Source organism: Melanerpes formicivorus, unplaced genomic scaffold, assembly GCF_026170545.1.
Source record: "Melanerpes formicivorus ecotype bairdi unplaced genomic scaffold, bMelFor1.0.p_v2 SCAF_16, whole genome shotgun sequence".
In the NCBI taxonomy this organism is placed as follows: Eukaryota; Metazoa; Chordata; class Aves; order Piciformes; family Picidae; genus Melanerpes; species Melanerpes formicivorus.
Genome location: NW_027142368.1, coordinates 6,274,271 through 6,294,598, shown reverse-complemented (window position 1 = coordinate 6,294,598; position 20,328 = coordinate 6,274,271). Strand labels below are relative to the sequence as shown.

Below are 20,328 nucleotides of genomic sequence, written 5' to 3'. Positions count from 1 at the left end.
ATTTCACACGTAGCCTGCAGATAAACTTCTAGAAAATTATTATTAAGACACCACCTGCCTCACATCTTCTAACAGATGCCACTTTTGGAGCCCAGTGTACGCCTGAAATACCACGGATCCGACCCAGAAACAAAACTGCTGGGTGAGACACCTACCGTTTCGCTGGGAAAGTCGACAGCGCTGGAACTACCGCTCCCACCTGCTTGGTATGGGTCCCGCTAGGCGCTGGGATTCAAACTCACCCGCTGGCGGGGATGGTGAGAGGGCCTGGGCCCGCCCCGTGAGGGGAGGCGTCTGCCCAGCCGCGGCCGCGGGACGGGACGGGGCGGGGGAGCCGCGAGAGGGAGGACAGGGGGCAGCTCCCACACAGGCTCTCGAGTGCTGCCACCTGCGCTGGGAATGAGCCCGCGACGCTCGACATGGAGGGGCCCGAGCCCAGCCCGCTTGACTCGAGGCCGGCCCGTCTCCCGGACAACCGCCGTTGGCGGACGGTGCCATGGCCGAGCAGCGCCCGCCGCGGCCACTCTTCTTCCCCCACTTCCACGACCGCACCGAGCCCGTCCCACCTCCGTCCGGCGGGGTTGGCCCCTGGCCCCTCCGCGCAGCCATATGCAGGCCGCGGCAGACCCCGGAGCCCGCCGCCGAGCCGCCCCGCTGGGCCGCATCGCTTGCGACCATCGCCTACGAACCGCTGCGCTTCTTCTGCCCGCCGGCGGGGGCGGACGAGGAGGGCGGGGTCGCGACCCCGCGACCCCTGAAGGAGCTGCCGCTGGAGGACGAGATCTGCGAGCTAGGCATCCGCCTCAAGGAGCTGGAGCTGCTGGCGCTCCTCGGCGAGCGGTTCGACGCCAAGCAGTGTGCGTGTCCTCCACCTGGGGCCAAGCGCGGCTCCGCGCCAGGGCCCCTGCGCATCCCCTGCCGCCTGTCCTGGCCGGTGGAGTAGGGTGGGGGGGGCACAGCCCAACCTCGAAGGCGGCAGGTTCCGCCATCGGTAACGCACTGAAACGTCTTGTACGGCACCCACAGCACCCTAATTCAGCCAAGAGGGGACAGCACTACTCCTGGGGGATCAAGGGTCAGGTTCCCCAGGTTTGGTGCCCTGCACTGACCTGTTGGAGAACAGCACTGGACAAAGGGACCTGGGCGTTACGGTGGACATAAGAATAACAATGAGCCAGCAATGTGCCTTTGTTGCCAAGAAGGCCAACCGCATCCTGGGGTGGTTTGTAAGTCGAGAGAGGTTTTCCTCCCCCTCTGCCCTCCTGAGGCTGCATCTGGAATACTATGGCCAGTTCTAGGGCCCTCATTTCAAGAAGGATCTCAGGCTGCCAGTAAGGAAACTTTCAGGAGTGCAAAGGTTACAAGGAGAAGAAATGGCCATCAAATAGACACATTCAAAGGAAGACCTCAAATACATTCTGATAGGCAGTTGGCACACATTCACTTTTCAGAACAGGAAATTAACAGGACTTTTTCCTCCCCCTTTGTTACAGCAATACATAAATGTTTCCATTATTTTCAGTACGTATGATAAAGTTCCACTTCCAGATATTTGCTAGACAAATTGTAAGGGATATTACTAGTTTGGTTAATACATTAGTTGATTTTCTTAAAACTGTAATAAAGTATTCATTTCAAAATTAATGACAAATTATGTTTCTGTTTAGATACAATTCTGAAGGCACTGAGAGAAGAAAGGATAAAATGCATGAAAGCAAGACAGAAGCTGAAGAAATGGCCACCAACACAATGAGGGTTATTTCAGCTGGATATTCAATCCCTCTGTCGCTACAGAGTATTTTAATGGATCTTTCATGTTATTTTTTTCTACTTATTATAGGCTATTCTCTTACAAATTGAAAAATACAGTATATTTTCTTGCTGACTTTTTTTGTGCATTATTTGCCTGGTACTAGTTGCTGCTACTAATATGTATTTTAACATTTCCCCCCAGTTACTATAGGGAAACAGGAGAGATACTTTCCTCAAAACCACTACAGAATTAAGAATGCTGGTGTCAGGATTCCTAGCATGATGATGTTTAAGATACACATAGCAGAGAAACAGTACAAAATACAAGGTCTTTTTGTTCTAATTACATTAAGTAAGAGCAGCTGAGAGTAAATAGAGGTGGTCAAAAGTCCTATGCCTCTAAGCAAGCCTTAGAAAACTACTTTCACATTAGTATGAAAATCTTTGTTACAAAGAATCACATTGTGTTGCTTGCTTTCATCTATCACAATTACAGAAATTATAGCTTCAGTTGGTTTTTAACAGAACAGTCATCATTGACTTTCAACAAACTTTTTACTATGATTTTAGGACTAATAGTGCAGTATTAGTAGCAGTTTATGGAGTGACAACATCTTTCCTTGGAAGGCATATCCTTTCATGAGGGAAAAATGGACTGAGGCAATGATGACAGATTGAAGAACTGGAGAACATCTACCACTGAAAAAGTAATACCACATATACTATTGAGAATAACCTAGCAAAGTAGTAACTAGGCTCATCAGACTGATAAAAAGATAACAATTAGTTTTTTCTGTTCCAATTCAAGAGCAGCAGATGGCAGTATGAAATAATAGTTACCCACCCTGAAGCTATCATATTTTGGCAAGCAGCATTTGTGGGTTTACTTTTTTTTTGAAGAGTACCATTTTAATCTGGTTTTGAAAGCAGTTCAAGTTGCTCAACTGTGAAGCATTTTTGCACAATACCATATCAAAATTTTATTTCCTATTGCTGCTTATTATGGCATTCACTCTTTTACTATCTTAATCTTTCCAGACAGAGTTTATATTAAAAAATAGAATATCTGGTTTATAACTCTCATTTGTCAATCAGCAAACTATTATAATCCCATCTTACCCTCCACAACTGCTATTGTTAGCTGGATGTCTGCCAATACAGCAGCTCATGGTCCATGTGCTGCTCAATATGCTTTAAAATGAAACGGCACCTGAGCAGGGCCAGGGGAGTGTGGTAAGACCAGGGTTTGCCCTGTGTGACAGGGCAAGGTGAGGAACCAGTCCTGGATCTGTGCAGAAAGCCCAGAGGCAGGACTGGCATCATGCCTACTTGTAACATAGGCCCATGAAAGGTCCCACCAAGGCAGCCCTAAAACATAGAAAGGTCCCTTGCAGTAACATCTGCAACCCAGACCAGGCTGGGATGTGAGGCAGGGCCTCATCTTAAACGGGCTCCAGAGACTCTGAGGCAGAAAGTAGCCAATGGAGGGGGCCTGGAGGAGACTGGCCAGGGCCCTTACAGCCTGCTGGTGGGCCTGGTGCTCTGACAGCTGCCCACATGCTGGCTCAGGTGTACACACGTCAGTGGTAGATACTATGAGCTCCCCTTTCAGACTCAAATCCATCATTCACTTGAGTACAAACATCCTCCCTCGTCAGCTTGCTTAAATACACTCTGGAGGTTCACCTTGGCATTTTATATAGCTGCATTGTGACTCAACAAATGTATCCCTATTGCATTCAAGAAGGAAACACGAGGTCATGATTTTGATTCATGGGCTGAGATCTCAAACCATCAATAGGTTGCTCTTATTTCCAGTTCCTAACAAAGAAGCCTTCTCAAAAAAGCAGTGTCATATCTTCTCTGCCCAGCTGAGGGCTGAGCAATGATGGCTGTCTTGCTGAAAGAGCCATGTCCACACCTACAGCAATACTTACACTCCCCAAGGATTGCTCTCAGGTCTTTCAGTTCTGAAACCTGAAGTAGCTTTAGCTGCTTTACAATGGGAAATAGATACAAAGCCATTTGGAAACAAGACTGCATTTAAGCTTTAAATAGTTTGGTCCATCAAATTTCAGATTGCTTTATTTGAGAGTTTACTACATTAAGATTCTCCAAATAGAGACTCAGTCTTATTACAATGGATCATTGAAATATCAATTAATCTTCAAGTAACACTGCCTTAATTAGCTCAGGGACAGATTACAGAGGAAATACAAAAGCACTAAGCTATCATAAAATTATTTTTCTGTTTTCAGCAGAGAATGCTGTGCATGATAGATTCACTTGTCCTGAAAATCCCAAGCTAATATCCCAGCCTAAAGTAGGGAAATCAAAAGCAGCACTACACTCTAGGAAACGTGTCCTCTTTTGTTAGGAAGTGGTCATTCTTGAGGTCTCTGAGATCTATATACTGAAAGAGCTGCCATTAGAGGTGCTAATCAGGATCAGTTGGTAAGCAGTGTATCTGGCCTTTTTAAGGAAGCATAATTATCTGTAACACCAGACAGTTGTTTAATATCGAAAACTAAAAACTTAAATCTCCAAAAATGCCCAAGACTTTGGTATATCTTGAAAAAAGCCAGAACAACCCCTTGAGGCAATTTAAATGCTCAGTCACAACTTTATATATATATATATATATATATATATATATATATAAAACTGCATCTTAAGTGTACTGTCTGCCCAGAACCTTAGTAGTGATATGTACACTAAGAAGTTTGTTTATCCTGTATTTTGGGAAGATCCTGGCCTGCCTTTTTTTTTCCCCTCTGAAACCACAAAGAGAGAGAAGAAGGGTTAGATGTGTTCCCTGTAATAAAATGATGTTATTCTAAATTCTCTGCCCCACAAATTACACAAAAGCAGGACTGTCAAAAGCACATACCTGCATTTTCCTTTTTTTCCACTTCACTTCAGACTTCAGCAGGAAACTTAGGCCTAAGTAAATACCAATAAAATCCACAGTAAGTGGCTGAATAGAGGGAGGCATAGAGGATATTAAGGTGAGAATGGAAATTCACAAAGGAAACAGAGTCACAAAATGTTCCCAGAACCCACAGTCTTGCTGGTTACTGTCCTGCTCCCATCCCTAAGGCAGGCTCATGTGTTTCTTCAGAGGGAGTGACACCACTGGAATACATGGATTTCACTTGTGGAGTTCTTAAAAATCCTTTCCTCTCCTTTGCCAGGCTCTGCCTTGAAAGCATGAGCAATGGGATCCCTACACAGCTCAGCAGCCTGGTAGCTCCAAAAGTAAAAGTATGCTCATGCTTTGAAGCAGCTGATCTAAAGAAAAGGATATTGCAGGAACAAGCAATAAGTAGCAACATAGATTTTACAACATATTTTATTTAAAGTACAAAATTGCCACGAAAAAAACCTGTACAACTTCAACTAAGCTATAGCCACTCACATGAAAGAAACAATTCTATGTACTCAGAAGCTTCATTTCTAGAATCACCCTATGGTTTGGAGTAAAACCACAGCCATTTGGTAATGACCCAGAACATTTTAAATGTCTCCTTTTCTACCATTGTCGTGGGTTTACATTTTTAATTGCAAAAGGAATCGGTTGTTGGAGATTTCCCTTCTTATTGCATAGCATAACATTTTAATTAATTATTTTCTTCGTCTTTCAGTTTAATCCCTAGATTTAGCTGTACAAATCACTCTTAATTTTGCAGCTCTACCTGGCTTTGAAAACTAATTTTCCTGTTTTCAGCTTTACACTTACAGATTTTGAGCAACTTTTACGGACACAGCCATTACAGCTGAATTGACTCAAGCTGTCAACAAAGATAACGTGGATATCTGTAATCATGCGGAGCTAGTCCTTTTCTTCATTTAAAGACGTAAGAAAAGTTCATTTCATCCAAAAGTGAAATCTGTTGCATGGGAAGTGAAACAAAATGTTGATCTAACATCTCTGTAAAAATGTGTAGAAGCTGTTATTGGAAGGGCTTCCTAGAACATACTGAAAGAGTACCAGGAGGTGTTGGGTTTTTTTCCTTGTACATTGACATATATTTATAATGTACCAGTTCCTCTGGTAGCATTTAGTCATGAACAATTACCAAGCCCCATGAAATAATAAACACTGCTTGCTACCAAACACCTGTATTTCAGGTTTTCAGTGTCTCTATCAGTTAATTCAGCCTTTCATCAGGAGCATGAAGAGAGGTAGTTCCTTCACCTTGCTGGGTGACACTGAGGGACACTGAAACACAGGCAGATTAAGCACCTTGTCCAGGACCAATCCAAAACTCTGAATAAGGGTCAACTGACCACAACCTCCTAACTTCCAGCTACCTATAGTCAGATAGCACTGAGCAGGTGTTTAGCCAATAACTTCAGTGGAAGACATTGTCTGTATTCACATTTTGCTGTAATACCGATATGGTATCTGCAAGTATCACAAAGCAGAACATAGGCCAAAGCCATGCAGTCCCATAGCTAATTAAAAGTTGTATCACATGTTGGTTACTACTTCTATCACACAAGCAGTATATCATTGAGCTAATGAGTGCACCTCTTTGTGTAGACCTAGGTAAAAGTCAAATTCAGAATGGCCAGCAATGGCAACACAGACAGTAAATTAAAATAAAAACTTAAAGGGGACAGAAATATCTGCACTGAACACAGGACCTTTCCAATGAAACCTTAGTAACTACCCAGAAGAGACCTTTTGTTGAGTCTGAGCTATTGCTGCTGGGCTGCTAAAACCTAAACCAAAGTTCAAGGCTCAGTGAGATTGGTTTCACTGTGATTTTTTCTATCAAATATGACCTCCAATACATTTTGAAGAACTCAGCACCAACTTGAAATGAAAAAAAAAAGCCTCTCCAGTCTCTTTGTTATAGAAATATTAAAATCAGTGTGGTGGAGGATAAAGTGGTTTGGCTTCCTTCTGTTTAATGTGTTGAAAGTAGTTGATAGATGCAAGGACAAAGATGAAACTTCCCATTTACTTACATTCAGAACTCCCATGTTTCTAACTGTAAAATAGAATACACTGTTAATGTTGCTATTTTTGCTCTAACAAATGAAGAAATCAAAAGCTAACTAAATACACAAAATTGATTCCAAGCAGTTAACTTCAAGACTCTGATCTATCATGATAATCAATTCATAATAATCAATTCATAATTGATTGAAATAGAAGGTTTCCCACCTATTCTTCTACTACAGCCTCTTGCCTTTTAGATCCTGGTGAATCCTTGGTATAGGCTGCTGTGTTCTGCTGCACCACATCTCAAAGTATCTGTTTGTTACATTTATGGATGATGCAGGACCTAAAATCCTTGCAAAAAGGCAGAGTTAATGACATAAAAAATTTCTGGTTTCATACCTTAAAAAATTAATCATATACACAGGCACTGGAGGCTGCAAAAAGTCAGTGCTCCTTGTCAGACATACAAGATTTTAACAGATCCCAGTGCGTGCTATGGTGCTTAGACCCTGGTTTATAAAGCAGAGAAATGCATTGATCTGCAGCAAAGGGGGACATACTTTGGAAGGAAAATTCACCTCCTCCCTAAATATTGTGGTATCAACTTTCTGTATGATCTATAACCCTTTGGACCCACTGTTGTCTAGTATGGAAACGTGTGCTTATAAAATTACAAAATTATGTACAGGATTTAATATAGTCTCAAGCTACTCCTTGGGAATGAATCGAGTATGGAAATACAGAGGAAGTCAGGCACTTCTTAAACCAAATGCAAAAAAAATCACATTCCTGAAACACCTCTTCAAGGTATTTGTAATTATTTTCAAGACATCTGCTAAACATTTGACTACCTAATACTTTAAAAACCATTTATCGTCTTCCATGAGCTTCAGTATAGAAAATAAATCTGGGAACTAGCTCTTCATTACTGCCTCTGTATGCCTTAAAAAACCCAAAATGGATGAGGACAAGTAGGTGGATTAAAGGACTCATTTCCAAAAAATATTTTTGGACATTTGAGTGGGATACCACATCACTATTGAAAATTCCTAGGGGGTTTATGATTTTGAGGCATCTCAACAGTTTTAAAAATCAGGACCTATACTACCTTCCTGACACATCACTTTGGTGGCTATAGCTTTTACACCTGTGTTATGAGCCACCCAAAGGGTATATGTGTTACATAGGGTAGTCTATCTACCTCAGATGCCCATCAAAATCCCTGTCTCATGGCCCATGTCCTGTACACAGCCTAGGAAAACAATTTCCTAAATAACAGGAATCAGGAGAGGTGCAGGTTTTGGATTGTTTTCACTTACTGGACACAGCAAGGTGTTTTTGATCAAGGATGTGCAATGCAATTATTCTCAGTAGAGATTCTACAGTATTGAACAGGTTTGCCTTTATGACTTGGCCATCTTGAAGCTTTCTTTTAAAGAGCAAGTCAGTATGCAGTTCATTTTCTAACCTATATAAATCTCATTTCCACAAGTTGAGTTTCACATTATCTATTTACAGAAGGCAAGAGTTCAAAAAACAAAATGAATAAACAGCAACAAGAAAACCCTGTTCTAAATGAGTACTCTTATCCTCGTTTTTGCATGCCTACCCTTTAAAACAGAAAAAAAAAACAACCAACCCAACTTTGAAGTATTTGCTAAGAAAAAATTAAAATCTTACTCAGTTCTGGAGTTACAGCCAAAAAGTTAAACTGTGGAAAGAAAGCCTAGCACAGAAAGTTACCACTTGACATACTGATTCCACATAGCACTGTTACAAAGACTGCAGTGCCACGACTAAGTAACATGACTGTAAACAGGCTTGAGCTAATTTAATTCTCTTTGAACACACACTACTTTGGTAAAACTGCTTCACAGACCAAGAAGAGGCTAATGTTATTAATCTACTAACATACTGGATGATCATGTCCTTCCCCCCTCACAATGACGTAGTAAAATGTATAAAGATGCCATACACCTTGATGTTTTATGGCAAGAGATGTCTCTGTGTAACTAGAAACCACTCATGCTAATGTACATTGCTCTCTGCTCTGGAGCTGCACAGAGAATGCACATGGCTTACACAAAGGAGTAGAAGCATGAACCTATGCACTCTGGGGATAGCACTAATTTATACATGCTGATCACTAGCAATGAAAGGAATGTGCCTTGCTGAGAACAGCTGCCAAACAACCATTTTCTAGTAGGTATGAGTTAACACACAACAAAAATCCATGGCTTCCAGACTGCTAAGGTACTTCTGACCTGTTAATATCCTTCATATTATCTCACATTTCCCATTTCATGTCAGTGAGGTATGGGAATCTACTGAAATCTGTTTATGTACAAGAATTGCAAGGTCAGGACCTGATTTATGGCATCCTTGGACACAGTACTGGGAGCTGCTCAAATGTGTACAAGATAACCAAGGTCAGCAAAACAAAGTGACTTCTGCTAGCTCAGAAAACTTGTTGCTTTCAAGATCTCTCAGACTTTAGAAGCTTGTAGCTAGCTCTTATATTTGAAATGCAGGACATTCAAATGTAATTAATTCTTTAACAGTCAGACATCTTAAAATACAATGGAAACTTTAGGTAGCTTTGTATGTATCATCCCTTAAACAAGACAGTTCTGCCACTCTATCCAGTTCTGCCACTCTATCCACTCTTATTTTTTCCCTATCTACTTCACATATTCCTCTTACCTTACCTCAAGTCTTACATGTGTCACCTTCTCAAAGTTATTCTGTAAGAGAAATTATCAGTACTTACAATATTATCCCCAGTTCTATATATCAGATTTGCATGCACTTCTATCAAGTTCTACTCATAATATTATTAGATACAAATATTATTCATATTTCTAGTTGAGTGCTACAGCTTATCCCAAATTCAGGCAGTATGTCTTTCCATCAAAGGATGCCCTCACACTCTTACAGTTACTGTTCTACTGATGTTAATAGACATCACATATAGTATACCTACTGGAAGTGGTTATCAGACACAGACCAAGAGGTATTTTTACATGTGTTTTGTTTGCAGGTGCTTCTACTTATGATTTACAAATCTGAAGACAAATAGTGGTCAGAACATCAGCATTTTTGTACACAGAAAATGCTATTTTCACCTAACATTAAACATCAGTTCAAAGAAAATTGGAGCATTTAGTGGAAAAACTTTCATTACTAAGTTTTGACCAGTAAAAGTAGCATGAATGTATTCTGATGAGGTTGTAACTTTAAACACTTTCTTCTTTCAGCATTGAAAAACTAAATTGCAACTGTAGCCATACAAAATGTTTATTATATTACAAATTATTTGTACACGGTATCTTCACTTTATCATTGCTTTGTGCTCAGACAATATAAATATTACAGCATGATTTTTCTTTCCCAGGAATGTCCTTGCATTGTACTTAAAGAAACAAAAACTACAAACAAGATAAAAAGTCATTATGAATAAAGAATGGAAGATGTCTTTGTGAAAACAAGTGCACCACAATGGCTTCAGAGTGATGGTTCAGGGAATATTCAATAGACTGCACATCCTCAATACAATACCAAACAAAATCAATTTTGAATGTCTAACAGGTCTTCCTCAGTAGTATGAAGAGCACTTCGTCTAACTTGACTGAAATGTTCTTTTTCTTTCTAGAAGGCTATTAAAATGCTTTGATTTGGGTTTTTTCTATTTATTCCTTTTGTTTGCATGTAGACACTCACTCTGTACATCTACATAATTTCCAAACTTTTAAATTCCAGTATGGCAAGATGCATGCTTCATCAGGTAAGATATTTGAGGTTTTATCCTCACATATTTTCTGATAGAATTACTAAATTGATTAAATGTAAGAATTGGTACAGATGTACAAACAGAGCCAAGCGTTCCCAAGATGCTGTTTAAATCTCGTAGGTCCTACCTCCTTTGACTTTTGGGAATGCATCATAAGATTACCTTTCCCAGCTGTATGGCTCCAGCACTCCCATCCATGTGATTGCTGCTGTCCCATATCTGCAGCTTCAGGATAACTCTGCAAAACTGGAGTCTAAGACACAGACATTTATTTCACAGCACATTTCAGTTGCATTGCATAGAAGGGCCTATGGACTTGCAAAATTTCACTGGGCTAAATAGAAGAATGGTTCAGAAACTGAGGTAATAAAGCTGATGCAAAATGTGGCTGACACAATTTACTGTAAAATTCACTTACCAAGCTAAGTTAAACCAGTTATGAATCAGGTTAGGCTAAATAAAAGTAAATCTCTCTTCAATTATGTCTCCACTTACAAGAAAGTGATTTAAAAAGGAGAAAAACAAACAGAATATTGTTCAGGGTATTCTAGTGAAACTTGCACAAATAGATGAATCCTAACAGAGAAACTCAGCCTTGCTCTCAGTGAGGTTCTCACTGAAGTCAACCAGAACTAGTCTTTTTATGGCACACTGAGTTTGGCCCAGTATTTTTAAGTTGTTATTTTGAAGTGTGATACTCTTAGGCAGCCATTAATTCAACACAATTTAGATCTATTGTGTTACACTGCAGCATTTAGTATTATTTAGCTGACAGGTAATTGAGAGAGCAATCTGTCTTTACAAGACATATGAAAGATTTGATTTTCTTTGGTTGTTTCACATCCAAGTCACCCAAATGTCTATTTGTACTCCAGGCATGGCATGTTTATATTGATCATTAAAATTACCAGAGGGTTTTTTTCCCCTCTTTTTTTTTTTGCACTTGGTTTATGGAAATTTTCTGACTATAGCAGACTAGTCACATATAAATATACAGCACATATGTACACAGAAATTACAAAAATACATTTTATTTATATCTGATTTTTAAATCATAAAAATCAAATTTCACTTTTTTTGTTTTTAGATCAGCTAGCATTCCAAAAGCCTCTGCAATATTCAAGATATCAGAGCAGAAGATATCTGTATATTCTAGGATAACTACGTACCGCAATCTCAGTCAGGGTTTATAATATAATCATTTGGGGGGAAAAATAGCTCTGCTTTCCAAGTTTGTGCTTTATCAATTTCCTCTTGTTATCCCCTATTCTAATCTTCTCTCTCTTCCTCTCATTTTACTGATGGCCAAAAAGCTAAACCAAGTTCCTTTTCTCACCTCAGTAAAGACCAAAGAAACTCAGGGAAATGAAATGATCAGACAAAATAGCATAAGCAATTGAGGATAACTAAATAACTTACTGAAATGAAGGACATTACCTTTAACTCCAGTTGACATCAAACATGCCTAACACAACAAATTCTGCAACAACTTCAGTTCCCAAAGGTAAATGCTAAAGGAACCGAACACAATTGTTCATGGTCTTCAACAAGTTTGTACAACTGCAAAAGATAAACTACTATCCCATTCAACTGCCTTGATTTTCTTTTGGGACTGGATTCATACAACAATGCAGTTTAACAATAGTGACCTTTATCTTGCACAATATAAAGTCAGCATAGTTTCTGTAAATGCTTTCTTTTTCACTGGACATTAGTATTTTTGTTAATCCATGTAACTCCTTACTTATTTACACATTAATATAATTAATCAGGTCCTCTACATTCAGAACTTCCTAGGTGTGCATTCACTATTCCAGTGTAATCAAAATCAACTGCAGCTTCAGGTAGCACTTTCTGGCATCCTTTTAGAAGATAACATTGTTTAAGAAAGAGAAAAAAAAGTACTGTGTTAAACAGAGCTTTTCTTGTCCAAGCAGGTGTATTTATTACTCCAGGTTGGAAAGACTTGCTCAAAAGTCTCAGGTTTACCAGCTTCACATGCATTCAGTGTGAAAAGCCTGAATGTAGAGCAAAGGTGAATAACCTTTTTTCATTTCTCCTGGAAGCTTTTAGCACCAATATCCTTTGCTGGCTCTTCATGCAATGTATTCTCTCACGCTGCAAAAAAGTCTCCTCCGTAACTCATCAGTGGCACTGAGGGACAAAGTAGCCACTGATTATCAAAATATCATTCACTTTCTTCACAGTTGCCTCTTCTTTCACTTCTTTGTACTGTGAATAGGATGAGGAGAACCAGGGCTATTTACAGGACATTTATTTGCATTACCTACTGATCTCAAATTCTTTTGAATACAACCTCTGGAATGAAAATGCTGAATGACTGCATTGCTGAAATCAGCATCCCTTATACAATGTTCTGTAGCAAAGAATTAACATGGCCATTGCCACACCTACTCTGGCCTTTAGCTAGCCATGGTATATGGTATTTTCTTCTTTAATCAGAGTTTTGACATGCAGAATTTTTTTTCAGAAGCTCTGCCTTTTGGCCTGCAAATGAAATGTTGTGTGGCACAGACACACTCAGCAGCATCTCTAGTGACAATGGACTGCAATAGGAGAGTTAAGTGACAATTGCATATGAGCAATCTTATCTGTATTAAAAAGTTACCTGGCAGCATTTCCATAGCTGGCAAGTAGTATTAAGTATCTTCAGAGTCCTGCTGCTCTACTTTAAGTTACTTCATAGTGCTGACTTTCCAGACAAGAGAAAAATGCCATCACTTTGGCACAATTCACAGCATGTTCATAACTGAAAATTAAAGGAGTCGCTTTCTTGGCTACCCTAGGTTGCATGAAACAAATACTGTGCACAAAAGGAACTAGACCTGGAACTCAAACATATCAGTTTGCTTCTTGGCCAGTTTAGCAACTTCTTCCCTTATTGCCTTTACAAGAGCAGCTGTAGAAATATTGGTGAGAGGGGCATCAGATGGGTCATTTTCTGTCAGGCTCTGCTGAGAAGCTGCAGTGGAGGGCAAAGGAGCTTGTTCCAGGCTGGGATGCATGCTGGCCTGCTGGCTGTACTGGCGAGGGAGTCGCGAAGGAGAGTTATGTTGGTAGCGGGGCCGTGGATAAGCCTCGATGTACCCTGGCAGTGGCACCTGTAGAGCATTGTAATTATACACAATTATACACAACAATTGATCTGTAGTGCCACCTGGCAGGTAACACAAACCTGCATGGGGCAGAACAGGATGTAACAGATAGGACCACATGAAGAGAATGTAAACCCCATACTTCTAAGCATCCCTTTACAAATGTCTGTCTTGGCACATGCCATTTACTCACATGTCAGTGTAATGGGTACTCAACTCCCCAGCCCCAGGCATCAAAAACACCTAGCAGGGAAAACACTGCATGTCTTAATTTATCATAGCTTCAAGGGTGAATGCTTTTCTGAAAGCGTGTTCTCTGCTTACTATTCCTCCTAAACATCTCAGTTTTAGACAACACCACTACATTTCAGGACACCAAAAACCCTAGAAGAGAAAAGTAGTTTGCTGATTTGCAGTCACTGTTTAATCCAAGTCAGCCAAGTCTCTGCAAAAAAACCTCACTAGATCCAGAGAAGAGGGATAAACTCAGGTACACCAGCCTGGAAACTCATCTGCCTGTTGTATATACCTTCTGGGAAATGTGGCAGCTCACCATGGACTTCAGAATGATGGCTTTGGAACTTTGCTTAAATGCCATTTTGGCTCTGGCTGTTGCTCTATGAGGGTTTTAATATCCCCTTGGGTGCTTTTGCAAATCATGCCAATTCAGGCTTCTAAGAACCTACAAAAACCTGGCCCCTAGGATTTACACATCAGTCTATATAGTTTTGGATATCCATCAAGCAAGGAAGACAATGTCAAACACGTAACAGTATGGTGTGATGAGACAGAGGACGCAGACATGATATGACAGTACTCATTGAATCTGTTTCATTTGCAATATATTAATCAAAAGACAAACATTTCAGTAGTACAATGTGTCAACATGTCACTAGAGGCCACCAGGTTTCTGCTTTCACTAAACAGCATTAGCAATTTGGAAAGAAAATGCTTTGCAGATACAGTTCCCTTCTACCACAAAACTCAGTGCTTCAATACTTACCTTTTAACTGAGAAAATAGTACATTAGAGAAATGTGAGCTTAGAAGATAATTCTTTGTTGACAAATCTCCAGTTTCCTATGCTCCCTTGTTTACAGTCCAGCTAGTAGAAATACACAGACTTTCCATTTTCACATCATAGACACTAAGTCTCTGTTCTTACTATTGTTAAGAAAACCCTGAAGTATGATCAAGCTATAATCTAGAGGCTCATAATCCAGAAAGTATCCAGAAATTTGAACTAAGTAATACTTCAGATCTTTATTTTCTGCCATTTCATTCAGGATTTTTGAACATATTCTCTTGCTAACACTACTCATCGTTTCTCTAGTAATGATCTTCAAATAAAGGCAATTTCTTGACAGATTTGTAGTTTTAAGGAGGTGCAAATTCATTGCAGAAACAAAAGTGTTTTGGCTTTACACTTTTTCCTCTTACCCTGAAAAGTCACAGAAGGGCTGAAAGTCTGAGTTACAAGTTGTTAAAGATCTGCAATGGGGAAGTGAAGTTAAAAATAATCTTTGTTTTCTTTGAATTCTGTATTGCCACAGTTATTTTTCAGACAGCTTCTCACATCCATCTTTATTCCTCTGTGTATGTTCACTGGCACTAACTTCCCACCTCTTTCCTGAAGACAGGGAAACCCACAACAGGGTTACACTCTTCTCCTTCCAGAGGAAGGAACTGGGGGCTGGAGACGTGTGTTCCAGTTTTGTCCAGTTTGTTTTCAGTCTCTCCTTTTGACAAGTGATATCTGACTCTTTTTTTCATGGGACTGCATCCAAGGAGTAGGGATACAAAAGGGAAAAAGAATGGAAGACAAGTAAAATACTTGAATACTTTTCCTGGTTTACTGTTTTCTTCTTAAAGTGTAAAATGTTTGCTCAGACAGAACGGGCCTCCTGGGTTTAAAATATCAGTAGGGTAAGAATAATGCAAAAAAGTAATTGAAGAAAGAAATAAAACAATGAAAAGAAAGTTTTATGTGCTTTAAAGGGAATCTGTACAATGGTATCGATAGCCTCCAGGTGCCAGGGGCACACCAGCAGATGTGCTCAACTTACAGATGAACGTACTGCTTTTTTCTTGACAGCTACAAATTCAGCCTACAAATTCAGACTTGCATCTGACTGTCAAACTGAATGTTTTTACTTGTGGGCGTCAGGAGCAGTAATAAAGACTTGGCAACAAATAGCTGCCTCCAGGAACATTTATATGAGTGTGTTGTCTCTTGCTTAGCAGCTCAAAGTCAACTATTAGACTCCAACTGCAGTTCACTAAAATAGTCTGTTGCTGATATTCACAAGGAAATAGACTCCATCTCCCAGTTTGTTCAGCTGAATTGGTTCTGCATAAATACCAGATGTGAGCTTGAGTAGCAGAATTAATCAGTTTTTTCCAAGTGGAAAAAAAAAATCCCTAAATTTTGGGAATTGTTTTACAGATGATAAACTGCTGCAATAAATTTTAGGATGTCACAACTTAATTTCTTTGGAATGTAGGTGTACTTTGGGCTAATAATTACATCTGTCCCAGACTAGGATTTTGCAATTAATTATTTAATTTATGGCCTGTCACTGCAGCCTGTGGGAGGACTTGAAACCCTCTGCATTGGGGCTGTGGCAGAGCTGGGAGCTAGGATTCAGGAGCCAGACTGTCTTGAGAGAAGCCTGCAGGAGGAAAAGGTGCTCCCCAGTTTACAAACAGTCCAAAGACACCTTGAGAGGCAGAATCACCTGCTCCTGCCATGTGCATATCCAAATATTTAACCTCTGTCTTGGGAAACAAAAATGGTATGAATGGTATGCAACCATCCAACTTGGAATGGGTCCCTAACCTAGTGAATCATTTAACTCTCCAGAAGACCATGCATGCAGTTCATGAGATGGACAGCTGAAGTATCTATGCCTCCCTCATATTTTCCACTACTAGAGATTATTTCCAATCAAGGAAGAATTATCTTGCTCAGATTCTTTGCTGATCACCAGCATTGCTTAAAACCCCTTCTTTGCAAATCAGGGAATATATAGGTAGTTAGAAGAGTAAAGATGCTTACTGAGTCTGCCCACTGCCCCGGTAATTCATTCTCTCCAGCGTAGGGCATCCAGGCTTGGTTTCTGTACGCAGTGGGTGGTGTTGGAATAAAATAGCCTGTGAAGCCAGGTCGGTTTGCTGCTGGTATGGCAAACACTGCTGGTACAGTATTTCCTATTAAGAAACAAAGTAGATATAAGTAACAGAACACATTACTGCAGAAAGAGCTCTCAGTATTGTGGTGGATTTTATAGTCTGAAATGCTTTAAAATGAAAGCGTGAGCATCTGCTCTTTTCAGATGCACATGCACTGTTTGCAGAAGGTATGACAAGTGAATGGATCCTTCAAACCTAACAACAGACTTGCATATCCATATTATTATTCTCAGTAGAAGATGCTAAGGTAACTATTACTTCTGAGAAAGCTAACAAAGACAATTTCCTTTGCAGTTCTACAGAATAATACCTAATAAACCTCCTAGTTTCAGAACTTTGAACTGACAATGTTGTTTTCTGCAGCACTTCAAGAAAATATATTTTGCCAATGAGAAGCAACTTCAAATATTTCCCTAGGCAAATGTCACCCAGGTACCATCAAAACAGTGTATCACCTTAAGCTTAAGATAAAATCCATTCATTCATAAACAAAACTCTCATGAAAAGGACTGGAAAATCACTAGGCCTTTAAAATTAGGACATTTCAACCTGAACTTGAGCATTCCTCTCCAAAATAGGAGAGAAAATGAGCTAACAGATTACCTTTGACTAAGCAAAGTGCTTGCAGATGCCTTGTCTTTTGAAGGGAAGGGAGCACACATCTTCACTTTACCCCCCTCAGCATCCCATTGTTGTAACAAGACTAGTGGTTAAGTTTCTTACTAGGAAATAGTCATAAAACTCATCCCACTGTCAGGCTGGAAAACCTCTGTCTTGCACATGGCAGAGCTGAATGCCATTAAGCATTCAGCAGTACTACTTACAGCTCCATCATACCTACTTGTTTTCAAGCATTTGCCCTGCTGTTCTTGACTGATAAAATTATGGAAAGATACACCTCATTTCTCCATGCCCCTCAGAACCCTGTTACCCTTCTATCCCACTGTGGTTGTTTCTGTACATAGTGCAACACAACATGCAAGCCATGTGGTGCTCCCAGTACTGTATCTTCTGCTTTTGCCAGCATGTGGTACATTACTGATGGATCAGAAATGACCATTTTCCTGATGCAACTGGAGGATGAGTAGTATTTTAAAATGTAGCTAATGATGCATTTACAAATCATTCCTTTGTAGGGCTCCTTCAGTTGCACCAGAAAACAAACATTAAGTCTTTCTCCAAATAATCACCTCTGTTTGCTATATCACATATATTCACTTATATGCAAAGCAAATTGTGAGGTTGTCAAGGCTGTAAGTTGGGCCTGTATTATTTTTTCACCTGAGTGAAAAGCTGATTGATCAAGTGGACCAACAGACATTGGAGCTCTCGAGCCAGGTGCAAAAGACGCCTGATCATGATGCTGGGCCTGATCTGCCCCACTGGACTCAGGTATTCTCACTTTGCTGCCAATATCTGATGTAGACCTGTGCATTAAGAAATAAAAAACCACAAACTTTTATCATTCTGACTGACAGATGAGAGAGAGAGCCACATAACTGCCCATCAGCTACAGTATGGCAAGCCAGATAGGAATCAACTATCTGATTTTGGCCTGAGAGGAGTTTGGAGAGCAACTGGAGAACTCTATTGGAGAAGTCTGAGAAAAATTTCTTTAGCTTGGTTTCTACTTTGCCAAGGCATGTTATTACCATTGCATAGAGCCTTTGCTTGCTGCTTCAAACAAATGGCTGTGGCATGCAACACAAAACCCAGAGCTTTACCCACAGTTCATCAACAGATTACTACCTTTATGTGATGTGGTGTCATATAGTAAGAGACTGTTACAGCAACTTGGAAAGCACTAACATCTTTTGAAACGGTGCATCCCAGTTGCTTTAGAGCTAAAATGTAATGGATGAACAAGAATATATCAACAGACATTGTCCATATCCTGTGGCTTTGCTGCTCTACAGGCACTCTCAGCAGGCCTGCAGTGCCTCCAATTGCAGTTGGCACTGGGCAGGACCTAACAGCACAGCACTGGAGGCTAAATGAGTTCATCCACCACAAACTGTAAAAATTCCATGAAACACATTTTTATAGAGTGCCAAACCATGAGGAAGAGGCAAAATGTATGCCCTAAGGTAAGGCAATTAGGCTTTTGCACGTATTTGGCTTCAGAAATGCAGGTATGAGATATCTGAAAGCTGCCCTGCATCCAGGGCACTAAGAAACATCTTACAATTCATCCCTATCCTGTTGCAGGTCCTTACAGCGGATAAAAGCAGGGAGAATGAGAGTGGGAATTATCTGCCACAGATCTGCAATACAATATGCCATTATGCCAGTTGAGGCAATGTCTGTTTTAAAAGAAATTGGAGCCTAGATTTCCTAATTCTATTGAAACTAATTGGCTCATAGAAGAGAAAATTCATTCTTATTCCTTTCCTCTTCCTATTGAAATGAAATAAGCCAAATATGTTTCTAATTTCATGAATATATCTTTCTAAGTGCCTTGTAAGCAGCTTTTAAGTGCCCCTTCAGGGTTTGCCTTGGTTCTTATTACAACAGTGGTCTTTAGAGATCATACCCAAATTAAACAGCAGATAAATACCTCCTGAGAGAAGCAACAGCCACAGGACCTGTTCTGGGAGGGACAGGAGGAGGAGGAGAACCCATTACCATCTCAGGAAGTTGAGAAAATCTGTAAGCCTGTAAAGGAGAAAAACATTTTTCTGAAACACCAATAGATCTCAGTCAAATTAAAAACTAAAATTGAGTCAGAAACTAAATACCTACTTCATGTGCTGGGTAACAGGAAGTTAATTTTTTGTGGCATCAATAGTAATCTGAGAGTTTACAGTGCTTGGGAGATTTCAGGATATGGAAGAAAACACAAACAAATGCATTCAAAGCCAAGATGGATTCTAATTATATTAAAGTGTATTAAATCAGTCTCAAGCTGCGCCAGGGCAGGTTTAGGCTGGATGTTAGGAAGGAATTCTTCATAGAGAGAGTGACTGAATATTGGAAGGGGCTGCCCAGGGAGGTGGTGGAGTCACCATCACTGGGAGTGTTTAGGAAGAGACTTGATGGGGTGCTTGGTGCCATGGCTTAGTTGATTAGATGGTGTTGGATGATGGGTTGGACACGATGATCTCAAAAGTCTCTTCCAACCTGGCCTATTCTATTCTATTCTATTCTATTCTATTCTATTCTATTCTATTCTATTCTATTCTATTCTAAATGCTGTCTCTGTGACATTTGGAACCTTGCTAGCAAAGCAGATCTGTTACGATTATGTGAGACTCAACAGCTGCTTTGGACCCACAGGAAAAAGATCTCAGTATTTTAGCTTCCTCCAGAAGCAAAGTATTTTAAAGATTCAGAAAACATCCTCAGAGCAGCGTCTAGTGAAGCGAAGCTGCCTGTGAGCAATGCATTTTTCAGCTTCTTCCTTTCAGCCTTGAAAAGATGAAAAGAACATCCTTCACAAAAAAAACAAGCTCTGTAACTTTCTAAAGCAGTAACGAAGATCTCAGACAGTTCTGAAAATGCAAAGTAATTCAGAGGAACACAGAA

At 40.1% G+C, this 20,328-nt stretch overlaps 2 protein-coding genes across 8 annotated transcripts in view; one reads left to right on the top strand and one right to left on the bottom strand.

Moving 5' to 3' along the window:
• The first annotated feature begins 353 nt into the window (after positions 1-353).
• Positions 354-1,871, top strand: CUNH11orf91 (chromosome unknown C11orf91 homolog). Its single transcript, XM_068148588.1, has 2 exons — positions 354-857; positions 1,668-1,871. Exons 1-2 carry the CDS (start codon positions 497-499, stop codon positions 1,751-1,753), a joined length of 447 nt encoding a protein of 148 aa, XP_068004689.1. The 5' UTR covers positions 354-496; the 3' UTR covers positions 1,754-1,871.
• An 8,114-nt stretch (positions 1,872-9,985) lies between these two features.
• Positions 9,986-20,328, bottom strand: part of KIAA1549L (KIAA1549 like) — a 113,195-nt gene continuing 102,852 nt past the window's right edge. For 4 of the 7 annotated variants that reach the window (XM_068147892.1, XM_068147888.1, XM_068147891.1 and 1 more), the window contains 4 exons: positions 19,361-19,458; positions 18,085-18,230; positions 16,670-16,821; positions 9,986-13,618 (listed from right to left, as the gene is read on the bottom strand). In XM_068147892.1, coding sequence (XP_068003993.1) covers positions 13,337-13,618; positions 16,670-16,821; positions 18,085-18,230; positions 19,361-19,458 — 678 coding nt within the window. In that variant the 3' untranslated portion in view covers positions 9,986-13,336. Of the gene's footprint in view, positions 13,619-13,677; positions 15,411-16,669; positions 16,822-18,084; positions 18,231-19,360; positions 19,459-20,328 lie in introns of those variants that run through there. The other 3 variants (XR_010988498.1, XM_068147890.1, XM_068147889.1) reach the window with 3 other exon arrangements.